Source organism: Panthera leo, chromosome A2, assembly GCF_018350215.1.
Source record: "Panthera leo isolate Ple1 chromosome A2, P.leo_Ple1_pat1.1, whole genome shotgun sequence".
NCBI classification, from domain to species: domain Eukaryota; kingdom Metazoa; phylum Chordata; class Mammalia; order Carnivora; family Felidae; genus Panthera; species Panthera leo.
The window spans coordinates 114604788-114630474 of NC_056680.1; the positions used below are offsets into that span (position 1 = coordinate 114604788).

General features: G+C 37.9%; 2 protein-coding genes and 1 pseudogene across 5 annotated transcripts in view; all 3 read left to right on the plus strand.

The window, feature by feature from the left end:
* The window catches only part of CCDC126 (coiled-coil domain containing 126), a 44180-nt gene extending 42992 nt beyond the window's left edge, over positions 1-1188 (plus strand). Inside the window, exon 4 of the mRNA XM_042920302.1 lies at positions 1108-1188. Coding sequence (XP_042776236.1) covers positions 1108-1152 — 45 coding nt within the window. The 3' untranslated portion in view covers positions 1153-1188. The remainder of the gene's footprint in view (positions 1-1107) is intronic.
* FAM221A (family with sequence similarity 221 member A) overlaps positions 1-25687 on the plus strand; it is a 75978-nt gene that overhangs the window by 23814 nt on the left and 26477 nt on the right. For 2 of the 4 annotated variants that reach the window (XM_042920258.1, XM_042920267.1), the window contains exon 1: positions 11782-11937. In XM_042920258.1, coding sequence (XP_042776192.1) covers positions 11834-11937 — 104 coding nt within the window. In that variant the 5' untranslated portion in view covers positions 11782-11833. Of the gene's footprint in view, positions 1-5434; positions 5900-11775; positions 11938-25687 lie in introns of those variants that run through there. The other 2 variants (XM_042920234.1, XM_042920229.1) reach the window with 2 other exon arrangements.
* On the plus strand, positions 12031-13524 carry LOC122213627 (annotated as a pseudogene).

Genomic DNA, 25687 nt, shown 5'->3' on the forward strand with positions numbered 1-25687 from the left:
ATAACTTTCATGGCTATTCTACTTTGTGGCTATATCACCATTGATATATCTTTCAGTCAATTATTAGACATTTTGTTTGCAGATAAAAGATTTAGACGTAGGTGTGGGACAAGTTTAAAGCTTGTCCTCTTTGCATTACTCCATGCTGTCCATTATTTTGGGTGGTAATGGGTAACCCAGTAAAGTGTGATTAGCAATCTGGGGGAGACAAAGTGGTGAAATATCTCCATTTGCATAGAATTACAATGACAAAAATCTAAAATGGGTGACCATCCTCAGACCTTGTTTTATGTTATAAACAAGAGGGTAGAAGCATTTTGCAGGGTAGGAGAAAGACTGGGAATAAAATGTAGAATGGCTAATCCATTAATTGAGTTAGAGAGCTGGTTAGTGGTCAGAGTTGTGCTTAATCAGATCAAGTCTGTCATTTTGCACCTTTTGGCTTAAAATGGATCAATAATATTAGTCTGTGTTTAAGTAAGGAAGTTAGGCTCTAAAGATTTTTATTATTATTTATTTATTTATTTATTTATTTATTTATTTATTTATTTATGTAATTTATTATTGTCAAATTGGTTTCCATACAACACCCAGTGCTCATCTCAACAGGTGCCCTCCTCAATGCCCATTTCCCCCTCCGATTTTTTTTTTAATGTCTTTTTCGATTTCACCAATGTCAGTATTTTTCAAACATATTTCCAGAATGAATTTAGGACCTCTTTTGAGTCCTTAGGTCAAGGATAACTTCACATTGCTTCTAATCGTTGATTAGCAGCATCATTTATTTGAATAAATCATTTTTCATTTAACTTTCTCAGGTGATTAATTCATCCACCCACCCACCCTTTCTTTAATGTTTACCAATTTTTCACTCAAAGAAACAAACTGGTTCGGAGGAGTCTTTTTAGGTGAGAGGGTGTCATGGTAGATATGGTATCAAGGCCCAAGGGAACAAAACATTTTGAGCCGCTGGTGTTTGGGAATTTCCGCATAGCATTAGGTTATCTTCAGTTTTGAGATAAATATGGTTTTTTTAATTTGCTTATTTCTCATCTTCATGAGTTTGAAAAGGAGAGAAAAAATTCCCTTTTATTCTTTTTCTTTGAGCCTGAATTGGGAGTTTCATTTCAAAAGCCTCGAGTGGATGATTGAAGCAGGAAGACACAGAAAAAGGACCTCTGCTAGGTAAGGGCCACTGGCCTGCCTCCTGGCAGAATCTCTACACATCCTATATTAAAACTATTCAAAACTGGAATGTGCTCCAGGGGGAAAGATTTAGAGCAGGAAGGATTTGGAGAATTTGTTTTTAATCATGCCTCTCATTCAGTGGGATCTCTGTGGTAATAACAGTTATTGAGCATCTACAAAGGGCTGTGCCCTGTGCTGTGCTCTTCATGTACAGTATCTTGTTTAATCTCCAAAACAACTTTATGAGGTTCTATTACCCCCATTTTCTAAATAAGGGACTCCGGTGCAGAAAAACTGGATGGGGGAGCTCTGGTCACAGGTCTTACAGACCATACAGTAGAGACTCAAACCCAGAAAGGTCTATCTCTAGAGTTTGTACTCTTAGCACCATGTCTTACCGTCTATTCTACTAATCTTGGCTTAAGTATAGTCCATGTTGTTCCTAGGACATAGGAATTTCTGTCCTTTGATCCAAAAGAAAGATCTGCTTCTCTCTTCACTCCTTACTCTGCTCTTAAAGGCCTGGGTCAGCAGCAAGCACAGAGTCTGCAGGGCATCACACAATATGCATTTGGTGCCCAGGCATTGATGGTAGCCCACCACCCAGGATCCTGATGCCCAGGATGGCCAGGGTATGGGAATCATAGGAGATGAACCCATTCCTGCAGAATTGGTTGGGAGCACCAAGCTATTGTATTTGGGAGTTTAAAAATGAGCCTGCTATAGTACTGTCTCTTACATCCAATCTTAGAATGAAGGGAAGGGAGGGGTTGGATTTGTGCAGATTTCTTCCAGGGTGAACAGTATCTTCTCAGTCTGCCCTCAGGGCCATTTTTAAATTTTATTTTAATTTTTTTTTTATTATGAAATGTATTGTCAAACTGGTTTCCATACAACACCCAGTGCTCATCCTAACAGGTGTCAGGGCCATTTTTTGTACTCACCGTGGGATTTGGGGCACTATCAATTCACCTACAGCAGTTCTCTGTCACTGTAAAATCTAATACTAACATTTTATTTTCAATGTTTAGGTTAGGGATTTTTCTGGGGCCAAAATATTTCTTATAATTTTCCACTTCCTAGAGGCTAGACAGAGTGGGATTCAACACCACTCTCTTGGTCTATTTTTCTCCTTTTAATCTCTCTAGGTTTTTCAGATGAACCATTTGATGACTTTTAAAGGAGACTGAAATTGTCTCATAATGACTTGATTTAAGAGTTTCACATAGTATCTCTTGAGTTTTCTGAAATACTAACAGAGCCTTGGGGTGCCTGGGTGACTCAGTAAAGCATTGGACTTTGGCTTAGGTCATGATCTTATGGTTCCTGAGCACGAGCCCTGCATTGGGTAAGTTCGAGCCCTGCTTGGGATGAACACCACTTCTTTCTCTCCCTCTGTCTTTCCCTCTCTGCTCTTTGTTCACTTGTGTCCTCTGTCTTTAAAAAAAAAAAAAATGTATGTATATGTATATATACATATACACACATATACATGTATATATATATGTATATATGTATATATATTCAGAGGCTTAAAAACTTCCAGCCATTTCTCTTGGGGTGCCTGCGTGGCTCAGTCTGTTAAGCCTCCCACTCTTGATTTTGCCTCAGGTCATGATCTCACGGTTCTTGAGTTTGAGTCCTGTCCTGTGTGGGGTTCTGCACTGACAGCGTGGAGCCTGCTTGGGACTCTCTCTCTGCCCCTTCCCTGCATCCATGCTCTCTTTCTCTCTCTCTGTCTCTCTCAAAATAAATAAATAAACATTAAAAAAAACCAAAAACCTAGCCATTTCTCCAAAGCTTGCCCACTGCACATGGTCCACACACTGGTCATGAGACTGGAATTGACATCTCTATAGAGAAGTGAGGTAAAAAGTGACATGGAAATCCTTATTTTAAGCATTGTCAATTATTACTTGCCCCATATAATAAAAGGGCAGCTCTTTGGTCTTCCCTCCTGAACTTGATGTATTTAAAAATGTAAAGAATGTAAAGATTGCTTATTGCAAACTCTAAAAGTGTCTTTTAGCTGCAAATACCCTTCTCCTTTTAGCTTCCTGGCAAAGACACACTTGTAGGAGGAAGGCAGGCAGAAGCTGGGGTGGGGGGTGGTTTTGATATATTAATGTAGTTTGTTCTCTTTTTCTCCTCAGATAGTCTGCTGTCATTTTCTGCCTTGGAAAATAACTAAGTGGCACTTGGAATTAAACTCTCCCGGGGAAAGTGGTATGACTGTTGAGAATTTTAAGTTAAAATCACTTTCTATCTCTCTGCATGGCTCAATTCTTCCTTTTATCTTCTTCCCTATCATGTATTATTGGGTTTTAATATAGTACCAAATAACCATGGTCAACAGCAGAAGAGAGGTAACTCTTTTTCTGATTAGAACAAGTGGCTTTTCTGACATAGAGCCTCATCTCAGGGGCTGAGAGACTAACCACACAAGTGGCTGCTCTGCCCTGTGTTTCTCGAATGATAAAGTTTTCCTGAGGCTAAAAAGGAAGCCAAGGCCACAACTCTAAAAGGAGGAAATTTTTCTTATTGTTGATTAGGGCTCAGTTAGCTTTACCAGGAAAATGATGACCTCGGGTCCTTCTTTTACCCTCAGGAAGATTTAAGCTATATCTTCCATACGTTTCTTTTTCAGGGAGTCTACACTTTATATATACTGGCTTCAGAGTAGGAAGAATTGGTTTCTTCACAACTCAGGCCAGATGGAAAGTATTTTCCTTTGCTCCTGCAAAACCAAAATAACTAGTATTTCTTGCTTGTGAATTTGGGCTTGCAAATAAGGCGTGAGTGCTGGCCACATGGAAATAGTGTTCCAACTCTAGTCACAGCTGGAGCCCTTTGGCCATCTGAGAACGTTCTGTTGGAATTCCAAACAGATGAAGCCAAGCCCAGAACTGGTCACAACTAGGAAACAATCCGATTATTGTTTCCTGTTTGTCAGGTTTTGCCTGCCCTGTTTTACATCATATAGTTCAGATTTGCTCTTTTCCATTTCCTTGCCTGGAATGCCTAGTCCTTTTCTGATATGCTCTCTAGTTTTACATACTTAGGACTCCCAAGTTTCTGATTCCCAACCTTAAAGGACTGATCCCTTTTCTCTGGAATCTCCTATCACTTGTGGTCTCTATTTCATGCATTCTGTCATTCCTTCACACTCTTGCCTCTGTCTGGAATGCTCTTCTCTCAGCACTTTGCATGAGTGGCTTCTTCTCATTCTTCAGGTCTCTGCTGAAGCACCACTTCTACAGCAGCCTTCCCTCGCTACCTGTTCCAAAGCCAGAGGCTTTTCTAGTGTGTTCAGAGACGGTCAGGTCCCCGGTGCCTGCAGAAGTGGCTGCTCTGCCCTCTTTCTAGAATGATCAAGTTTTCTTCTTCATGAGTTTGAAAAGGAGGAAAACCTCCCCATTTACTCTTTTCTTCAAATCTGAACTCGGAGAGTCAGTCCAAAAGTATTGAGTGGACAATATCTGGCGCATAGTAGATACTGAATATATTGTGATAGGTGGATATAATTTAAGAAGGACGTTATCAAACCTTTTATCCTAGTTCGTTCGTTCTTTCTTTCTTTCTTTCTTTCTTTCTTTCTTTCTTTCTAATTTGAGAGAGAGAGAGTACATGAGAGCAGGGGAGAGAGGCAGAGCGGGGGAGAGAGAGAGAGAGAGAGAGAGAGAAAGAGAGAGAGAGAGAATCCCAACCAGGCTCGACAGGGAGCCTGATATGAGGCTCGATCCCATGACCTGAGCCAAAAGTGAGTGGGACACTTCACTTAACCGACTGAGTCACCCAGGTGCCTTGCTTGTTATTTCTATGTGTGTGTGTGTGTGTATGTATGTATGTGTGTATATATATATATATATAATATATATATATATATATATATATATATATATATATATATATATATATATATATATATATATAAAGTCATTATGTGCTGTTTGTGTTTGTTTGTTTTGTTTCGTTTTGTTTTTAAGTAGACTTCGTGCCCAGCACAGAGCCCAGTGCAAGGCTTGAACTCAACCCTGAGATCAAGACCTGGGATCAAAAGTTGGACCCTTAACTGACCAAGCCACCCAGGTGCCCCTTATTATGTATTCTAATTTAGAAAATAAATATTATTTTGAAGTTGATTGTTTTAAAATACTTTAGATTTTTTAAATTGAAGTTGAGAAAATTTGACTCTTAACTTCCATGTTCTATCAGTATGACTTTTGGAAATATGTAATTTCTGACTCAGTGCCTCTATCTCCAAAACACTGGTGATGCTATCCTATGTGACCCTGTGGGGTTTGGTACAATAGATGGAGTGTGTCTAAGGCCCTGTGAGGTCTTAAAAAGAAAATAGAAAAAAGAATAATCAGATTGTTCATCTCAAGTTCCTAGGAGGAGGCCTTGTACAAAGTAGGTGTTCGATATTTATTTGTTAATGTAATGTAACATGAGAAACGGAGACTGTGGATTAGCGCACACAAAGCAATAGAAAGATATTTGATATTCCTACAGTTCTTAGACTGTTTCACAGTGCAGTCTATACCCAGGACTTCTTTTCTGAAAAACCTTAGGGACTAGGTAGTGCAATATTTCAAATGACAGGTTGTGATCCATCAGGAAGATATGAAATCAATTTAGTGGTTTGTGACCAGCATTTTGAAGTAATGGAATAAAATTGAAATATCCGATTCCATCATCAGTAATAAGGGTAAGTGTTCCCTGAAACTTTTTAATATTTTTTTTTTTTAACGTTTATTTATTTTTGAGACAGAGAGAGGCAGAGCATGAACAGGGGAGGGTCAGAGAGAGAGGGAGACACAGAATCGGAAGCAGGCTCCAGGCTCTGGGCCATCATCAGCCCAGAGCCCGACGCGGGGCTTGAACTCACGGACCATGAGATGGTGACCTGAGCTGAAGTCGGACGCTTAACCGACTGAGCCACCCAGGCGCCCCCTGAAACTTTTGATTCGGATCTATGTGAGTGTGTGTTTTCTGAGTCAAGATGTAAAATGTTTCTTAGGTAAGTTGAGGTTTAAAAAATGTTTTAAAGCCTCCAATATAGTATGATTATACAGATTATAATTTAAATGGTGCTGTTCTCATTTTGCTTGATTTAAGAAGAAAAATAATTGGAACAGATGTCTTGTTTGCCGTTACCTACAAGGAGAAAAAATTGTATACTGGAAAAGATATATAGGACTTTCCCCCCCCCCCCCTTTTTTTTTTCCAGTTTATGGTGATAATTAGGAGAAACTAAAATATCAAATATAACTGCTTTACTAATAAATTCAAGTCATGTTCTGGGAGATCGATCCTTGGTCAAATTTCTCTTTATAGAGTTACTATGAAACTAATGATTTTCTCATTTTTTTATAGAAAACAAATGGCACTATCAAATTATGACTATCAACTAATATTTCTAAGTGACACTAAGAACTGTGCACATCCTATCCTGAAGACTGATTTTTTTTAATGTTTTATTTTATTTTTGAGAGAGAGAGAGAATGTGTGAGCAGGGGAGGGGCAGAGAGAAAGAGGGAGACACAGAACCTGAAGCAGGCTCCAGGATCTGAGCTGTGAGCACAGAGCCTGACGTGAACCCATGAACCATGAAATCATGACCTGAGCCAAAGTTGGACATTTAGCTACCTGAGCCACCCAGGTGCCCCTCCTGAAGACTATATGCATTGCTTGAAAGGAATGAAAATTTATAATGTTTTTCAGTTTCTTGCGACAAGTCCCTTTATTTCTTCAAATTATGCGTACTTGCTACTTAATATATCTGCTTGGAGAAAACTTCCTCACTGAACCTGTTTCAAGCAAGGCAACAGAGTTTTAAATTTGTTTTTAACATTTTATTATGAACATTTCAAACCTGCAGCAAGGTTGAAATAATATGTCTAGCATCTAGATTCAACCATCTTTTATTGTACTTTATCACATCTATGAATCCATTTTATTTGTTGATGCTTTTTGAAGCAAATTACAGTTATCAGCACACTTCCCCTGAAGAACTTTAGCATGCATGTCACTAACTAGAGTTCAACATTTAAAGGTTCTTTTTGTTGAATGTGAAATTTATATATAATAAAATGCACAAATTTTAAGTGTACGTTAGCTGAGTTTTGACAAATACATTAACCTGCTACCCAGACTCCTCTTATATGGAGCATTATTGTCACACCAAACTTCTCTCATACCATCTTCTAGTCACATCTTACCCCATCCCTCATTGCAATTTTTTCCACCATAGATTAATGTCACCCATTTGAGAATTTCATATAAATGGAATCATATACTATGTACTTTTGTATTTGGCTGTTTCCGCTCATCATAATGTTTTTGATTTTCATTTATATTGTTGCATGCATCAGTAGTTTGTTTATTGTTGAGTAGTAGTAGTTCATCATATGAATGTAGCCCAGTTTGTATATTCTTTTTCCTGTTGATGCATACCTGAACTGTTTTTAGGTTTTGGCTGTTAAACATAAAGCTGTTATAGGGGCACCTGGGGGGCTCAGTCGGTTAAGCGACACTCTTGATCTCGGCTCAGGTCATAATTTCACGGTTTGTGAGTTCAAGCCCTGCGCTGGGCTCTGCACTGGCAGTGAGTGTGAAGCTACTTGGGATTTTCTGTCCCTCTGTCTGCCCTTACCCCACTTGAGCATCTCTCTCTTTCTCTCAGAAAAAATAAATAAACTGTAAAAAATTTAAAAATATAAAGCTGCTATAATCATAGAAGTCTTTTTGTGAACATAAATTTTCATTTCTTTTGGATAAATAAGTGAAATTACTGGTCATATGCTAAGTATATTAAGAAATACACCCCCCCCCCCTTTTTTTTTTCCTGAAGTGGTTGTGCCATTTCACATTCTTACTGGTGATAGAGTTTTGACTGGATGTCTCCACATTCCCTCATGCTCAGGATAGGTAATAGGTAATAAAAGGTCATAATACCTCATTCCTTTGAAGCTTTCACCCCATCATGCTTATAGAACTTAACTGTAGATTGTGAACAAACTTGTGAAATCGTGTGAGTGGGAGTTCTGAACTGCTCGTGTGTATACTGGGAAAAAATTTATTCCATCAGCAGATGGATGAAAAAAACATTGTCTTTAAGACAGAGACTAGAGCGAGTAATAGGAAACCCTTGACTGATCTCTGTCTTTTGATGTCCCAAAACTTGTTTCATTGCTACTTCTAAAGGAAGTAAAGCCTAGCCCAGAGGAGAGAGTCATTTCTTGGCACTATCCTAAACCAAGCTGTTAACTGGTTCCCTGGAAATAATTGTGTATTTTTTTTGCTTGTATTATAGACTTATTATACAACCCTCAGGCACCTGGTTAGAATTGGTTTTTAATTTCTATTTCATATTTCTGTCAGTTTGTATGTGTTTCTTCAGTTTTTTTCTAAAAGAAGTTTATTTATTTATTTTGAGAGAAAGGGAGAGAGAGAGAGAGAGAGAGAGAGAGAGAGAGAGAGAATCCCAAGCAGGCTTTGCACGTCAGTTTGGAGCCAGATGTGGGGCTCGAACCCATGAACCATGAGATTATGACCTGAACTGAAAGCAAGAGTTGGATGCTTAACTGACTGAGCCATCCAGATGCCCCTCTTTATTCCATTAATGTGGTGAATTGCATTGGCTCATTTTCAAATATGAAAGTAATCTTGCTTTCAAGGTTATAACATATTCTTTTTTATGTGTTATTAGATTCAATTTGCTACTGTTTTGTATTAGGGATGTTTAAAACAATAGATTATGAGATTTATGAGCAAAATTGGTCTGTAATTTTCTTTCCTTATAAACCCTTCTTTAGTTTTGGTATTGAGTTTATTCTGGTGTCATGAAATAAATTGAGAAATATTCTCTAAAAGACTGTGTGTAAGACTGATGTTATTTCTTTGTTAATTTAGAAGAAGTTGCTAGTGAAGGATGTGGCCTTGAGATTTCTTCTGGGGAGTGTCTTAAAAAAATTTTTTTTTAACGTTTTATTTTTGAGACAGGGAGAGACAGAGCATGAACAGGGGAGGGTCAGAGAGAGGGAGACAGAATCTGAAACAGGCTCCAGGCTCTGAGCTGTCAGCACAGAGCCCCGACGCGGGGCTTGAACTCATGGACTGCGAGATCATGACCTGAGCCAAGTCGGCTGCTCAACCGACTGAGCCACCCAGGCACCCCTGGGGAGTGTCTTTAAATATGGGCTCATTTTCTTTGATAGGTATACGGCTATTTAGATTTTTTTTTAATTTAATTTTTTTTTTTGAAGATTTTATTTGTAAGTAATCTCTGCACCCAACTAGGGGCTCTACCAAATGAGCCAGCCAGGTACCCTTATTTAGATTTTATTTTTGTATTATTTTAGTAAGTTGGTCTTTCCCTAAATTTTTTTTGTTCATTTAAATCTTCACGTTTATTGGTATAAAGTTGTTGTTAATAACAGTATTTTTTAATATCTACAGTATGTTCTGTAATGATGTTGCTTTTTATTTTTTATTTATTTTTGCTTTGCTCTTTGGTTATTTCTTAGTTAAAAGGTAGGGTTGTATATACATTGTCGGCGACATGATTTTTGCATTTTATAATATATTCTGAAGATGATTTCATAGCAGTTATTCAAGAGATTGTCCTCATTTATTTATTTATTTATTTTTACTGCTACGTAGGACTTCATTATATGGCTGTTCATGCAACTAGCTCCCTATTAATGGATGTTTGGTTTGTTTCCATTCTTTTTGCTGGAACAAATAGTGCTGAAGGGAATAACTTTCTACATATGTACTTAATTTTTTTGTTGTTTGTTGGTAATGATCTCATGTACATGTGTAATATAAAAAGCAAAACAAACAAAGGAAAAATAAAATAAAACCAAGCTCATAAATATAGAGAACAGACTGGTGGTTGCCAGAGGCAGGTTTTAGGGATGGGCAAAATGAATAAAGGGAATCAAAAGGTACAAACTTCCAGTTATAAGGGGCACCTGGGTGGCTCAGTTGGTTAAGCATCCAATATTCTTGATATGGGCTCAGGTTGTGATCTCTCCATCCTGAGATCCAGCTCCCCGCTGAGCATGGAGCCTTCTTGAAATTCTCCCTCTCTCTCTGCCCCTCCAATCCCCCTCAAAATAAATAAATAAACTTAAAAAAATATTTAAGAAAACCAAACTTCCAGCTATAAGTCATGAGAATGTAATTTGCAGCATGGCGACTACAGTTAGTAATACTACATTGCATATATGAAAGTTGCTAAAAGAGTAAATCATAAAAGTTCACATAACACAAAAAAATTCTGTAACTATGTATGGTGATGGATATTAACTAGACTTATTGTGGTGATCATTTCACAATATATACAAATATGGAATCATGTTATATACCTGAAACTAGTATAATGTGTGTCAATTATACATCAATAAAAAAATAAATTGAACATTTTTGCTGGTGTTATCTTTGGTGTAGATTCTTAGAGATGGGATTTCCTAAAAATAGGGAAGAGGTAATAGCTACACATTAAATAGCAATTTAAGAGATATAAAAATCAGGGGCGCCTGGGTGGGTTAGTCAGTAAAACATCCAACTCTTGGTTTTGGCTCAGGTCATGATCTCATGGTTTATGGGTTTGAGCCACATGTCAGGCTCTGTGTTGACAGCATGGAGCCTGCTTGGGATTTCTCTCTCCTTCTCTCTTTGCCTCTCCTTGGCTTGCTTTCTCTCTCAAAAAATAAACATTAAAAAAAGACATATCAATAAAATATAATGATTCTTGATTGAATCGTGGTATGAAAAAAATGAGCTATGCATAACATTTTGAGGACATAGGTAAATTTAAATATAGAATGGGTATGAGATGAAATTAGGGAGTTATTTTTATGTTGTTGGGGTGACAATACCATTGTATCTAGATAGGAGAATGTCCTTTTTTTTTCTTTTTTCTTTTAGATGTATAAAATATTTTGGCATGAAATGTCTTAGTGTGTGACACTTTGAAACAGATCAGCCACAATAATAAAAAAATATAGATACATTGATAAAACAGGAAAGCTCGTATGACAAAATGTAAATGTTAACAATTGTTGAATCTAAATAGTGGATTTATAGGTCTTCATTGTACCGTTTTTCCTATTTTTGTATATGTTTGAAAACTTTATAATAAAAAGTTAAAATTTTAAAAATTACGTAAAATTGTTTTATCTTTCTAGTGAAGTATTCTTTTTATTCTTATGTTGTAACTTTCTTTATCCATAAAAAGAAATTTTCTTAAAGTATATTTTGTCTGATACTAATGTAATTATCTCATAATACTAATGTACTGTTTAAGAATACTAGTGTAATTTCTTTTGGTTAATATTTGTTTGGGTGTCAGTAGAGAGGCTGCAGCGGGAGAGGAATGACCTAAGGAGAGCTCTAAAGATCCTGTCTGGGGGTGCCTGGCTGGCTCAGTTAGAAGAGCATGTGCCTCTTGATTTTGAGGTCTAGTTTGAGTCCCATGTTGGGTATAGAATTTACTAACAATAAATAAATAAACTTAAAAAAAAAAGATGCTGTCTGTGCATGTGACCTTGGGCTGTGGATTTTATCCTCCCTTAGGCTTGGCTGGTCTCCAAAAACATTTTGTGATCATCCTTAATTGCCACAAGGAAACTCCATGCCTAACATTTGTCCTCAGAAGACTAGAACTGCTGGGGTGTCTTCTGTTTTTGAAGAGCCTATTCTTGGAGCTTTACTCTCTGCTGACCTTGAAGAGACAAGGTATGTCTTAAGTATTGGTGATTGCTCAAGTACATGGGCTAAAGAATGTTCAAGCAGAAGAAATGGTAGAGTTTTCTTACAAGCTTAAAGGGTATGTCTCTGAACTTGGAACCTGATAATGTTGGTGTTACTGTGTTTGGAAATGAGAACTAATTAAGGAAGAAGATCTCCTGAAGAGGACAGGAGACATTGTGGGCATTCTAGGTGGCAAGAAGCTGTTGGGTCATATAGTAGGTGCCATTGGTAATGGGTTGCAAGAACTGTAGGCAAGTTGGCTGAAAGCCCCTGGGATCATTCCTCCAATCTCTGTGCAGACTGGCATTAAGTCTGTGGATAGATGGTCAACATGAGCTGGTTATTGGTGGCCAATAGGCTGGCAAAATGTCAATGATTGACGTAATCATTAACCAGAAATGTTTCAATGATGCATCTGATGAAAAGAAGAAGCTGTATCATATCTACATTGCCTAGTTGGTGAAGAGACTTACAGATGCAAATGCCATGAAGTACACCATTGTGGTTTCAGCTACTGCTGATGCTGCCCCACATCAGTGCCTGACTCCTTATTCTGGCTGTTCTGTAGGAGAATATTTTAAGGATAATGGAAAATATGCTTCGATCATCTATCAAGAGTTATCCAAATGCTCTGTTGCTTATTGCCACACTTCTGCTGCTCATGAGGCCTATTCTAGCGATATGTTTTAACTACACTCCTGTCTGCTGGAGAGAACAAAATGAATGATTCTTTTGGTAGTGGCTCCTTGTCTGCTTTTCCAGTCGGAGAAACACGGCTGGTTATGTGTGTGCTTATATTCCAATGAATGTCACCTCCATCACTGATGGGCAGATCTTGGAAACAGAGGTGTTTTACAAAGGTGTCTGTTGGCTTGTCTGTATCCTGTGTCAGATCTGCTGCCCAAACCAGGGTCAGGAAGCAAGTGGCAGGTACCATGAAGCTGGAATTGGCTCTTAATCATGAGGTTGCTGCTTTTTCCTGATTCGGTTCTGACCTCCCTGCTGCCACTCAACAGCTCTTGGGTCCTGATGTGCATCCTGAGTATGTGAAGCAAGGACAGTATGCTCCTGTGGCTACTGAAGAACAAGTGGCCCTTTGCTGGTATAAGGGGGTATCTTGATAAACCAGAGCTATTTCTATTTTATTTGTTTTTGTGGGGGTTTTTTGACTGGAGTATTTAAAAGCAAACCTTAAAAGGCCTGATATTTTATTCTAACCACTTCATCATGCTTTAAAAGACAACTTTTTTCCTTATATAACCCAAGGCCATATTTACATCTAACAACATGAAATAAACATTTCTTAAGTTGTAATACAAACTATTCAAATTTCCCTATCATCTCAAAGAATTTCTTTTTACAATTATTACTTTTGCAAGCCAGAATCCGCACAGGGTCCACCTTTGGTGATTATAGTCTCTAGGATCCCTTTTCATTCGCATAAGTGCTCCACTTCACCTCCTTTATTTGAGTTACTTCTTGAAGAAACTGGGTCGGTGGTCTTGTAGAATGTTGCAGTTGCATCTTGTGTTTAATTTGTTTTTCTATCCTCTGTATTTCCTGCAGTCTACAAGTTAGCGCTAAAGACTTGATTAAATTCTATTTTAGATTCCTTTTTTTAAAATGTATGTTTGTTTGTGTGTTTATTTAGTTATTTACCTATTTATTTATTTATAGGTAGATCACAAGCAAGGGAGGGGCAGAGAGAGAGGGGAACAGAGGGTCCAAAGTGGGCTCTGTGCTGACAGCAGAGAGCCCCATGCGGGGCTCGAACTCATGAACAGTGAGATCGTGATCTGAGCCGAAGTTGGACGCTTAACTGACTGAGACACTCAGGCACTCCAGTTTTAGGTTCTTGACGAGAATATACTATAGGTGATGTTACAGACTTCATATTATTTTATCATCTCAAGAGCCACATAGTGTCAGATGGCCTCACTTTTAGTATGCTTAAGGTGTTCATGTGGTGACGCTGATTCCTGTCTGATTGTAAAGTTTCCCAACTATCTTTTACTTAATGATTTTGGTATCTTTTGTTGACCACTGTCTGATTCATTTGAAAACAATTATGGGTTGCAAGATGGTGATTTTATGATTTAATCATTCTGTTTTCATTTATTAGCTAGAAGTCTTCTGTAGAGAACTTTCTTACATCCATAAGGATTATTTGGTTACCTTGAAATACTGTTCATACCAGAAAAACAGGACAGATCTTTAATTATTTCCTTTCAACTATCCAATTTTACAGTAATGTGTTCATTACCTAGCAACCTCCATGGTGTCCAGGGTCTTTCTCTTTTTCCTTTTTTGTTTTTCTTAAAAAAATTTTTTTTAATGTTTATTTATTTTTGAGAGAGAGAGAGAGAGCGAGCAGGGGAGGGGCGGAGAGAGGGAGACACAGAATCCAAGGCAGCCTCCAGGGTCTGAGCTGTCAGCACAGAGCCTGACGTGGGGCTCGAACTCACCAAGTGTGAGATCATGACCTGAGCCAAAGTTGGATGCTTAACCAACCGAGCCACCCAGGTGCCCTTCTTTTTCCTTTTTTGAATAGCACTATGAACTCATAGCTTTATACACTAAATGTGTTTCTATTGGTTGCAGTTGTTAGACACTCAAATTATTCTATTTTGAGTGTAAGTGGGAAGCTTTTGAGGCTTCTGTATTTGTTTGATATGATAGTATTATCTTTTGATAGCCTCTTTGTTTTCTGGCACAATAAGATATCCCAAGCTCAACTGGTATATTTCTTGGATTGACTGTACAGAAAATGCCAAGCCCTTTTAGTGTGAAATGATGTTTTGAGACCACAGTATGGGATTCTTGTTGTTACTGAATTATTATTATTGCTTCTTGGCCTTTTCAGTGGACAGAGCTAGAAAATAAGTAATTCTAATGTTTATTTATTTTTTGAGAGAGAGAGCATGAGCAGGGAAGGAGAAGAGAGAGAGGGAGACACAGATTCTCAGGCTCTAGGCTCTGAGCTGTCAGCACAAAGTCCGACGCAGGCCTCCAACCCACGAACCGTGAGATCATGACCTGAGCCAAAGTCGGACGCTTAACCGACTGAGCCACCCAGGCGCCCCACCACGTTTTATTTTTTTTAACTGAGCTTTTTATGCTGAACATTAAGTCCCTGACAGCTTTAACATAGTTTCTTAGTATATTAAAATATACATTTGTTGGTTTCAAAATAATAATTGTTGCTATTAACAATGAAACTACTAAATGAAACTAGATAATTTAAGATTGTTTGCCTTTTTAAATTTTTTTGTCCTAAAAATATAACCCAGTCAGAACTGTACAGTCAAGGGGTGCCTGGGTGGCTCAGTCGGTTAAGTGGCAGATTCTTGGTTTTGGCTATGGTCATGGTCCCAGGGTTTGAGGGTTTGAGCCACGTATCCGGCTCTGCACTGGCGGTGTGGAGTCTGGTTGGAATCCTCTCTCTCCCGTTCTCTGCCCCTCTCCAACTCGTGCTGGCTGTGTCTCTCAAAACAAAAAAAAACCAAAAAACAAAACTGTATAGTCAAAATATTTTGTTCAAAGGTCAGTTGGAATAATTCTTTTCTCTGGTTTTTTCACCAAACTGATATACCAGGTAGGCTCATTTGTTTCAGTTTGTTTTCAAATTCTAGATATTGGTTTTTATTTTCTTTTTAAATTTAGTTTTGTATTTTGCTTGCTATCTCCTTCTTGAAATATTTCTTTTACTTGTCTTCCAGGACAATACCTTTTCTCGTGTTTTATTCATTTATTTTTTTTATGGCTTATGTGGGCTTCTATTCAGTCTCCTTTCCTGGTTCCTCCTTCCCTTCCCTTCCCTTCCTTTCCCTTCCCTTCCCTTCCCTTCCCTTCCCTTCCCTTCCCTTCCCTTCCCTTCCCTTCCCTTCCCTTCCCTTCCCTCCTTTTAAACTTTGGAACTCTCCTCTATTTAAGTTCACGTCCTAGTGAACACATCTTGTCTCATGGTTTTAACACCACTTGTTTTCTTTAAAATTTTTTGTTGATGTTTATTTATTTTTGAGAAAGAGAGAGAGAGAGAGACAAAGCATGAGTGAGGGAGGAGCAGAGAGAGAGATACACACAGAATCCGAAGCAGGCTCCAAGGCTCTGGGCTGTTATTGCAGAGTGCCACGTGGGGTCAAACTCATGGACTGTGAGATCATGACCTGAGCTGAAGTCAGATGCTTAACTGACTGAGCCACCCAGGAACCACATACACCACCTGTTTTCTGATCACTCTCAAATTTATATCTCCTGCCTGGGCTTTGTTCCTGACTTGCAGATCTAGATATCCAACTTTTCATTCACTGTCTGTACTTGGATGTCTAATAGATAGTTTAAACTTAACATGTCCAAAAATGATCTCTTTTTTAAGTTTATTCATTCATTTTGAGAGAGAGAGTGAGAGAGAGCAAGCATGCACATGAGCAGGGGAGGGGCAGAGAGAGGGAGAGAGAATCCCAAGTGGGCTGGAACTCACAAACCAACCGTGAGATCATGACCTGAGCTGAAATTAAGAGCCAGACACTTAACCGACTGAGTCACCCAAGCGTCCCCGGCAAAGTGAACTCTTGATTTCCATCCAACTGTTCTCGCAGCTTCCCGTGTTTCAGTAAACGGCAACTCTATCATGTTGCGTAGGCCAAATATCTGGAAGTCATCCTGACTTTTCTCTCTCATATTCCATAACTGTTCCATCAGTATATCCTGTCAGCTTCTCCCTTTGAAATATATTAAGGATTCAATCAAGCCTCCATTTCTTACCATCTCCACTGCCAGCACCGCCCCCAACTAAGGTGCTATAAATTCACCAGGATTTTTATAATACTCTCATAACAAGGTCTTCCTGTCTCCACCCATGCTTCTACTTCATGAACTATTCTCAACTTGGCAGATAGAGCTGTTCAAAGTCATTTCTGTGTTCACAACTCCCCAGTATATTCCTTCAAAAATATTTGGGTTTGGAGAGAGTAGATGGAGGTAGGTGAAACAAAGCTGGCCATGTATTGCTAATTATTGAAAGTGGGTGATAATGACACTAAATTCATTATACTCTTCTCTTTATTTCTGTATATATTTGATAAATAAAACAAAAACAAAACTCTTCAAAGGCTTTACAATTGTGTATAACTGCACTTATATGGTAGCCACTAGCCACGTTTGACTATCAAGCACCTGAAATATGCTAGTCTGAATTTAGATGTGCTATGAATCTAAAATACACACTGGATTTTTTTAAGTTTATTTATTTTGAGAGAGAGAGAGATGGAGAGAGAGAGACAGAGAGAGAGAGAGAGACAGAGAGAGAGAGGGAGGAAAGGCAGAGACAGAGGGAGAGAGAGAATCCAAAGCAGATTCTGCTGATAGAGTGGGGCCCCACCTGGGGCTCAATCCCATGAAGCGAGAGATAATGACCTTAACTAAAATCAAGAGTTGGTTGCACAACCGACTGAGCCACCCAGGTACCCCTACACTAGATTTTAAAGTCTTAGCAAGAAAGAAAAAAATGTAAAATAACTCGAGTATTTTGTTATATTGATTACATGTTAGATAATAATGTTATGGATATATTGGATAGAATAAAACATATTATTAAAATTAATTTTACTTGTTTCTTTTTACTTTTTAAAATGTAATTACTAAAAAGTTTAAAATTATATTTGTGGCTCACGTCATCTTTCCATCAGATCCATAAGACCTTTACGATCTAGGTTCTGTTTTCTCTCTGGTCTCAGTGCCTGCTTTCTTTTCCTCTCCCTGGCTTAGCCCCCTCCACCCACACCGATCTCTTTGCTAGCAACAAGCACAATACACTTCTGCCAAGGGAACTTTGCACTTGCTAATCTGCCTAAAGCTCTTTCTCAGTGTCTATGTGGCTCACCCTCTTGTTCCCTTCAGGATTCTGCTCAAGTCACCTAAGTTTTCAGAGATATTTATTTGATCTCATAACACCTCATCCCCTCCACTCTGTTCCTCTTGACCTGCTTGATTTTTCTTTATAATATTTATCGTTACTTACTTTTTGGGTTTTGTTCATTTGTCTTCCAACATCCGGAGAATCCAGCATAGTGCTTATACAGCATAGGTGTTTGGTAACAATCTGTGGAAGGAATGTCTATGGATTATGCAAATAATTATGTCAAGTTTGATACTGACTTCTGCAATTCTGCAAAAATATGGTTCAGGTTTCATAAATATATAAAGAGTAAAAATTATTAACTTTAATTGTAACAAGAAATTCCTTGCATAAGAAAACAGTTGCTTTATAAAATGGTATAAGATGGCTGTTTTATTCCTTTCAAAAGCATTAAGGTACAATAAATAACCTTATACTAATTCATTTCAAAAATTTTTTTTAATGTTTATTTATTTTTGAGACAGAGAGAGACAGAGCATGAACGGGGAGGGTCAGAGAGAGAGAGGGAGACACAGAATCCGAAGCAGGCTCCAGGCTCTGAGCTGTCAGCACAGAGCCTGACACGGGGCTCGAACTCACGGACTGTGAGATCATGACCTGAGCCGAAATTGGACGCTTAACCGACTGAGCCACCCAGGTGCCCCACTAACTAATGTTTTTAAATGTGGACATATAATACTATATTAATTTCAGGTATACAACATAATGATTGGATAATTATATACATTGCTAAATACTCACCACCATAAGTGTAGTTACCGCCTGTCACCATATAACATTATTACAATGTCATGGACTACATTTTCTATGTTGTACTTTTCATCCCCATGACTTATTTATTTTATAACTGGAAGTTTGTACCTCTTATTCCCCTTTACCTAATCCACCCATCCCCAACCCCCTCCCCTCTGTCAATCACCAGTTTGTTCTCTGACCTAATACTAATCAATTTTTATATATTTGAGTGATGAGTAACATAGGCATTTTAGAGATACTTATGATGAATTCAATTAATTAAATAAAATATAGACCAAAACTTACTTAAGTGTTGGAAATGTTTTGTATCCAATAGATAACCCATTTCTCAAAGGCATTTTCCAAATTCTTTTATTAGTCTGGAATTTTTATTGTATTAATGGTAATCTGGTAAAGTAGGTCACATCAAGGAGCTTAGAAATTTTTTTTGATACACTGAAATTTTTGTTGTGCTGGTAATTAGAACAGAACTTGATCTGTTTAGAAAATAAATTGAAGGCAGTCATTGTTCTTTATTTAAAGCTAAAACTACGAAGCACTGAAAGGAACCAAAAAAGGAAAAATGCAAAAGGACTATTTTTAGCCTATTGTCTTTATCTTAAAATGTAAGATGACTAAATGTAGTAATGAAATAATTTAAAAGCAAGAGATCTTTTCCTTACCTCAATATATTTCCTTCATTATTTTAATTTTCAAACAGTTTTGGTCACAGCATCCCTTCAACTATAACTGAAAAAATGAAATGACACCAGTAAGGTATATGACAATTCGGATTGTGAAATTTTAATGGGCAAAACCAGCAAATCAGGGCTAGCACTATATTAAAGACCTTCAACTAAGACTTTAAAAGTATATCCTTAGTGCTTTTTTGGAACATTGTTTTATACTCATTTAACAAACATTCAGTGTATATTGTGTGTCAACACTGTACCAGCTTCCCAAGGTTACAAAACTGTATTTTCATAGTGGCCGTCCTTCACTGAGAACTACCTGAATGTCAAGTAAGTGCTTTACAGACATTATTTTAGTTAATTCTCATGAGGGGGTGGTTAATTTTATTATTCTCCATATACAAATGGGAAACAGATGCTTTCCAAAGAGTTCTGCTTTCAAAGAGTTCACATCTAGAGAGATGAGAACAAGAGTGGTTATAATATGAAGTGCTAACTGCTGCAGCAGTCAGGGCAGAAGGATTGCCTTTGGGGGATGCAATGTGGAAGGCCTTCCAGAGAACAGGATGCTTGTTCTGAATCTGAAAGGCAGGGAGGAGCATGCGTGATGAAGAGTGGAAAATATTGCCGGCATATTGAAAGACACTGAAATCTGAAATGATTTGAGCATTAGTGAAAACTCTTCTAATAAGCCTTTGATATATTCATTATATACCACACATTCTGTATTTCTCTATTTAAACAATGATCTGGCTTGGACAATGAACGATCATTTGAGTTGTTAGGAAGGTGAGGGAGTGTTGGCCCGCCTTTGTTAGGATCAGCATAGTGGTTAGAATTCTAGGTTTGGGCCTTGCCTTTGCAGGTAGATTCCACACTGAACAGCAGAGTGGCTGAGAGAATGAATTCTGTGCCAGACTATCTGGGTTCAAATCTCCACTCTACCACTTCTTAGCAACAGATATGACCTTGGATAAAGTATCTAACATCTTTATACCCTGGTATCTTCATTCAGAAAATGAGAACCACGACAATTAAACCTACTTCATCATAGGATTGTTATTAGGATAAAAGGAGTTAATATATATAAAGGTCTGAGAAGAGTGCCTGGCACACAGGAAGCTCTGCAAAGTATTATACTTTTGTATACTTGTGTATACTTTTGTATTATACTAGCAGTACTTGAGTCAAGTATTTAAAAAAATTTTTTTTAACATCTATTCATTTTTGAGAGATAGAGACAGAGCATGAGTGGGGAAGGACAGAGAGAGGGAGACAACAGAATCTGAAGCAGGCTCCAGTCTCTGAGCTGTCAGCACAGAGCCCAATGCAGGGCTTGAACTCACAAACTGCGAGGTCATGACCTGAGCCAAAGTCAGACGCCCAACCGACTGAGCCACCCAGGCGCCCCTTGAGTCAGGTATTTAAACAGAAATGCCACTTTGTTCTTTTAGAATAAACTTTGTTCCTGTCTAATGGTGCTAGAGTCTCCTAGCTCCTACTTTTTCAGTGTTAAGATACTTGAGAAGCTAAATTTTGAATCAGAAAGTTGTTTGGTGGGAACCGACATAGAATTTTTATCCTAGACACTGGTAAAGGCCAGTGAGATATCCCTACATCATAACAAAAAAAAAAAAATTCTTTATTCATTGGATTTCTTCTGTCTCCCAGAATCGTTATCTTACTCCTATGTTTCTGTCTGCCCAGCCAGATATAGCTAGTGGGTTGGAAATAGAGTGAAGTACAGAGGGGGAATGGAGATAGAACTTGGAAGGAATCCTCAGATCTAGATGTTAAGCAGGATCTTTTTGATTTTTTTAAGTAATCTCTATGCCCAATGTGGGGCTCAAACTCACAACTCTGAGATCAAGAGTTGCATGCTCCACTGACTGAGGCAGCCAGGCGCCTCAAGCAGGGGTCTTTTTGATAAGACACCCATGATGACCTCTTTGAGGCATTCCTCTCTATTCTACTACCTCCTCTGGGTGGAATGTGGCTGAGGTTTCCCTAACTTGGAAGGACTTTGTAATAGTCAAGGAATTACAGGAAATGATCAGTATCTGTGATAGACTAGAGACAGGGAAGGCTTTCCTACAGAACTCTTGATACGTGCTTTAGAACTCTCAGCTAAGTAGAAGTAGCTCAGGAACTTAACTTGGAGCTCTCAAAGACATGTTTCTCCAGGTTTGGCTTGGAGGTGATGCTGTCATAGGCCATCAGAGACTCACATCATGTCAGGTTGAAAAGATTGTAGTGTTCAGGTACTCAATCATCTTGTCAGTCTGAAGTCCTCCAAAATGCAGGCTAGAAGTGAAGGTACTCTACAACTCAAATAACATTTCAATATGTTCATATTGATTGAGGCTTGTCTGGAGGCAGTTTTCCACTCACCTCCTTCCAGAATGAAGGTAAAGTTATAGCCAGCCTGGAGTTCTTAATTAGTAAAGACTCCTAGCTCCAGGGAGCTGGCTCAGAAGATCTGAGGTCAGTGTGATCCAATAACTCATGGGTAGACCAGTCTGAGACTTCTAACGTGGCCATAGATAGAAAGCTCACCTTCTTTTGTCTTCCTGAAGAATATTGGGGCTACTTGTGAGATTTTGAAGGACTTTGTCTCCTACAGGGGAGAGACAAGTCATGCAGTTTAAGTGCTAAGTTTTATAACAGAAGGTTCAGGGAAAGGACAGTCTTTGGAAAGTGGGAATCAAAGAAGACCCTATAGAAGACTGGATGCTTGTCCTAAATTTTAAAGGTGAAGGGTTTGCATAGCAGACAAGGGAAGAGACAGATGTTCCAGAAATATTGCCAGCATAAGCAATAAAGCCCAGAAATCAGAAATTATCTGAATATTCATGAAAAAATTTCATACTATTAGCTATTTCAGTGTTTTTAAAGGGCCTAAAACTGCCGGGCTGGGAAATAGAGTTCCTTCCTTTCCAGAGCTGGGGACATTTGAGCTGTGTTTTGGGGACAGGAGTTTGATAACCAGAAATGTCAGGGAGGAGGGCGGATGCTGCAATAGCCATTTTATGATAATGAATAAAAGTCCAATTTCACTGCAGAAAATGGCAGACATCAGTCATGATGCCATTTAGCTGCTGAACCAGCTAGATTTTATTTATGTTACTTAAGTTTTCTATTATTTTGAGCAGAATGCATTCCTAACTCTAGAGAATTCTGTTCCATAAGTGGGATGCTTAAAGTAAGGGAATCTAAAATAAGGAATTGGCTGAGTAGAGGGGTTAGGATAGCAGGCACTGGGGACCTAGGCTGGTGGTAACAGTGGGAGGGCTGGTCAAATTATTATCAGCTATGTTTTGGGACCAAGAATATGTAACAATAACTTGGCTATAGTTTAAGGAGAAATGTTTGGAAAAATCTCAGGCTTTTGATGTGTGTTGGCTGCTTGTTACTGTTGAAAATAAGAGGACCAGAAAGATATACAATCAACATAAAGTTGGCATGGTTTTATTAATATCAACTAAAGTAGATTTTATTTTATTTTATTTTTTATAAAAAATAATTTTTTAAATAAATTTTAAATATGAAAATAAAATTTATTTTTTCATATGTTATATGTATTATATATAGTATTCTTTTTATTTTATTTATTTATTTTTAAATTTTATTTATTTATTTATTTTATTTTATTTTATTTTTGAAATTTACATCCAAATTAGTTAGCATGTAGTGCAACAATGATTTCAGGAGTAGATTCCTTAACGCCCCTTCCCCATTTAGCCCATCCCCCCTCCCACAACCCCTCCAGTAACCTTCTGTTTTTTCTCCCTATTTAAGAGTCCCTTAGGTTTTGTCCTCCTCCCTGTTTTTTATATTATTTTTGCTTCCCTTCCCTTATGTTCATCTGTTCTGTGTCTTAAAGTCCTCATATGAGTGAAGTCATATGATATTCGTCTTTCTCTGACTAATTTCATTTAGCATAATACCCTCCAGTTCTATGCACATAGTTGCAAATGACAAGATTTCATTCTTTTTGATTGCTGAGTAATACTCCATTGTGTGGAGTATTACCACATCTTCTTTATCCATTCACCCATCGGTGGACATTTGGGCTCTTTCCATCCTTTGGCTATTGTTGGTAGTGCTACTATAAACATTGGGGTGCATACCTGTATTCTTTTTTCTTATTTTCTTCCTTTTTTCTTTCCTTCCTTCCTCCTTCCCTCCCTCCCTTCCTCCCTCCCCCCTTCCTTCCTCCTCTTTCTTTCTTTCTTTCTTTCTTTCTTTCTTTCTTTCTTTCTTTTCTTTCTTTCAGTTTATTTTTTAGGGAGAGAGAGAGAGGAGGAGGAGGAAAGGCAGAGAGAGAGGGAGGAGAGAGAAGATCCCAAGCAGGCTCCTCACTGTCAGTATGGAGCCCTATGTGGGGCTTAAACTTATGAACCATGAAATGATGACCTGAGCTGAAATCAAGAGTCAGACGCTTAACCAACTGAGCCATCCAGGCACCCCTAAAATATTTTCAAAAAAACAAAACCATCATCCTAAAAGCAGTAAGCAGTTGTCAGGTTGAAGGATATTACCATCCTAACATTATTTTCCTGGATCATATTACCATCATGATCATATCATTTCAAACACAGAGACTTTATAGCAAAATTAAGACCTGAATACTCACAAGTTAGATTCAATGGCAGTTGAGTCATTTAAAAGTAAATTGCTTGACATTATGACACCTGACCCTAAGCATACTTTAGCATGCATCTCCTGAGAATTAGAACATTGTTTTGTGTAACCACAGTGCCATTATAAGAGCCCAATTAACAGTAATTCCTAAATTATGGAATAACAAATTAAAAAATTTGTGGTATTTAGACTACCATATATTAATACTTACTTTGAAGCTGCAGTAATACAGAGGGATTTTGGTAAAGTGTAGACAAATAGACCATGGTACATAATAAGGCGTCTATAAGGAGGTACATACATATTTGGACACTTGATATATCAGTAGAAAAAGGAAAGCTTTTGATGATTAGTGCCAGGGCAGTTGAATATTAAAACTGAAAACACATAAATTAGGTCCTTAACTTTAGGCCATACACAAAAGTCAACTCTAGCCAGATTAACATTCTAAATGTAAACCTTTTCAAAAACAATATAGATACAGATTGCAGAAACAAATGGCAGAAAACAAAATATATAGTATATATACTTATGACCTTTGGTTAGGAAATGATTTCTGAAAGAGGACATAGAAAGCACAGGGGCACCTGGATGGCTCATTTGGTTGGGCATCCGGATTTGGCTTATGTCATGATCTCACGGTTCTGGAGTTCAAGCCCTGCATTGGGCTCTGTGCTGACAGCTTGGAGCCTGGATCCTGTTTCATATTCTGTGTCTTCCTCTCTATGCCCCTCTCCTGCTTGTGCTGTCTCTCTCTCTCCAAAGTAAATAAACATTAAAAAAATAAAAAAAAGAAAGCACAAATCAGAAACAAAAAGATAGATTAGTCTGACAACATTAAATAATTTTTGTTAACTTATGCTGCCATCTGGAGAAGATACTTATAGCACATACAACCAACAACAAAAAAATATTATACAAAACATGTAAAGAACTCCCATAAATCAATGAATGAAGCCCTCAAAATGGGAGAAATTTGTGAACAGGCATTTCACAGACGAGAGAATAGGGATGCTCAATAAAAATGAAGAGGTGTGCAGTGTCATTAATTGTTAGAGAGATACAAATTGAACAGCAATGTTGGTAAGCATGAAAAGTGGACAATTCCAGATGGTCCCTGGCTGGCTCAGTTGGTGGAGCTTGTGACTCTTGATCTTGGGGTTGTGGGTTCAAGACACATGTTGGGTGCAGACATTACTCAAAAATAAAATCTTTTTTAAAAAGGTGGACAATTTCAAATGTTGGTGATGATATGTTTTACACTGATGCTGGGTGCATACTTTGGAAAACAATTTGACTTTCTATAGAAAGGAGAACATTCATTTATCATACAACTGAGCAATTCTGCACCTCTGTACATTCCCTAGAAGAGTCTCCAGCCACCAGAAGAAGCATTAGGAATAAAAATTCTCAGTATCACCCCAGACCTTCTAAATCAGAAGCTCTGAGGATGTGGCCAACAATATGTTTTAACAAGCTCTCTAAATGACTTTAACATACATTAAATTTCAAGAACAGTTGTCCTAGAGAAACTTGTTCAAAGTCATGTATACTTTTTACAGGTTTATGGGGATATAATTACATATCATAAAATTGTTTCAAACATGCCCTAGAAAAACACTTGCACCAAGAGAGATGTACATTGGACATTCATAATAGCAATGTTTATAATAACAAAAACTGGAAACAATCTAATGTCCATTACAGTAGAATGGATAAGTAAATTTTACATAATTACTTGATTACT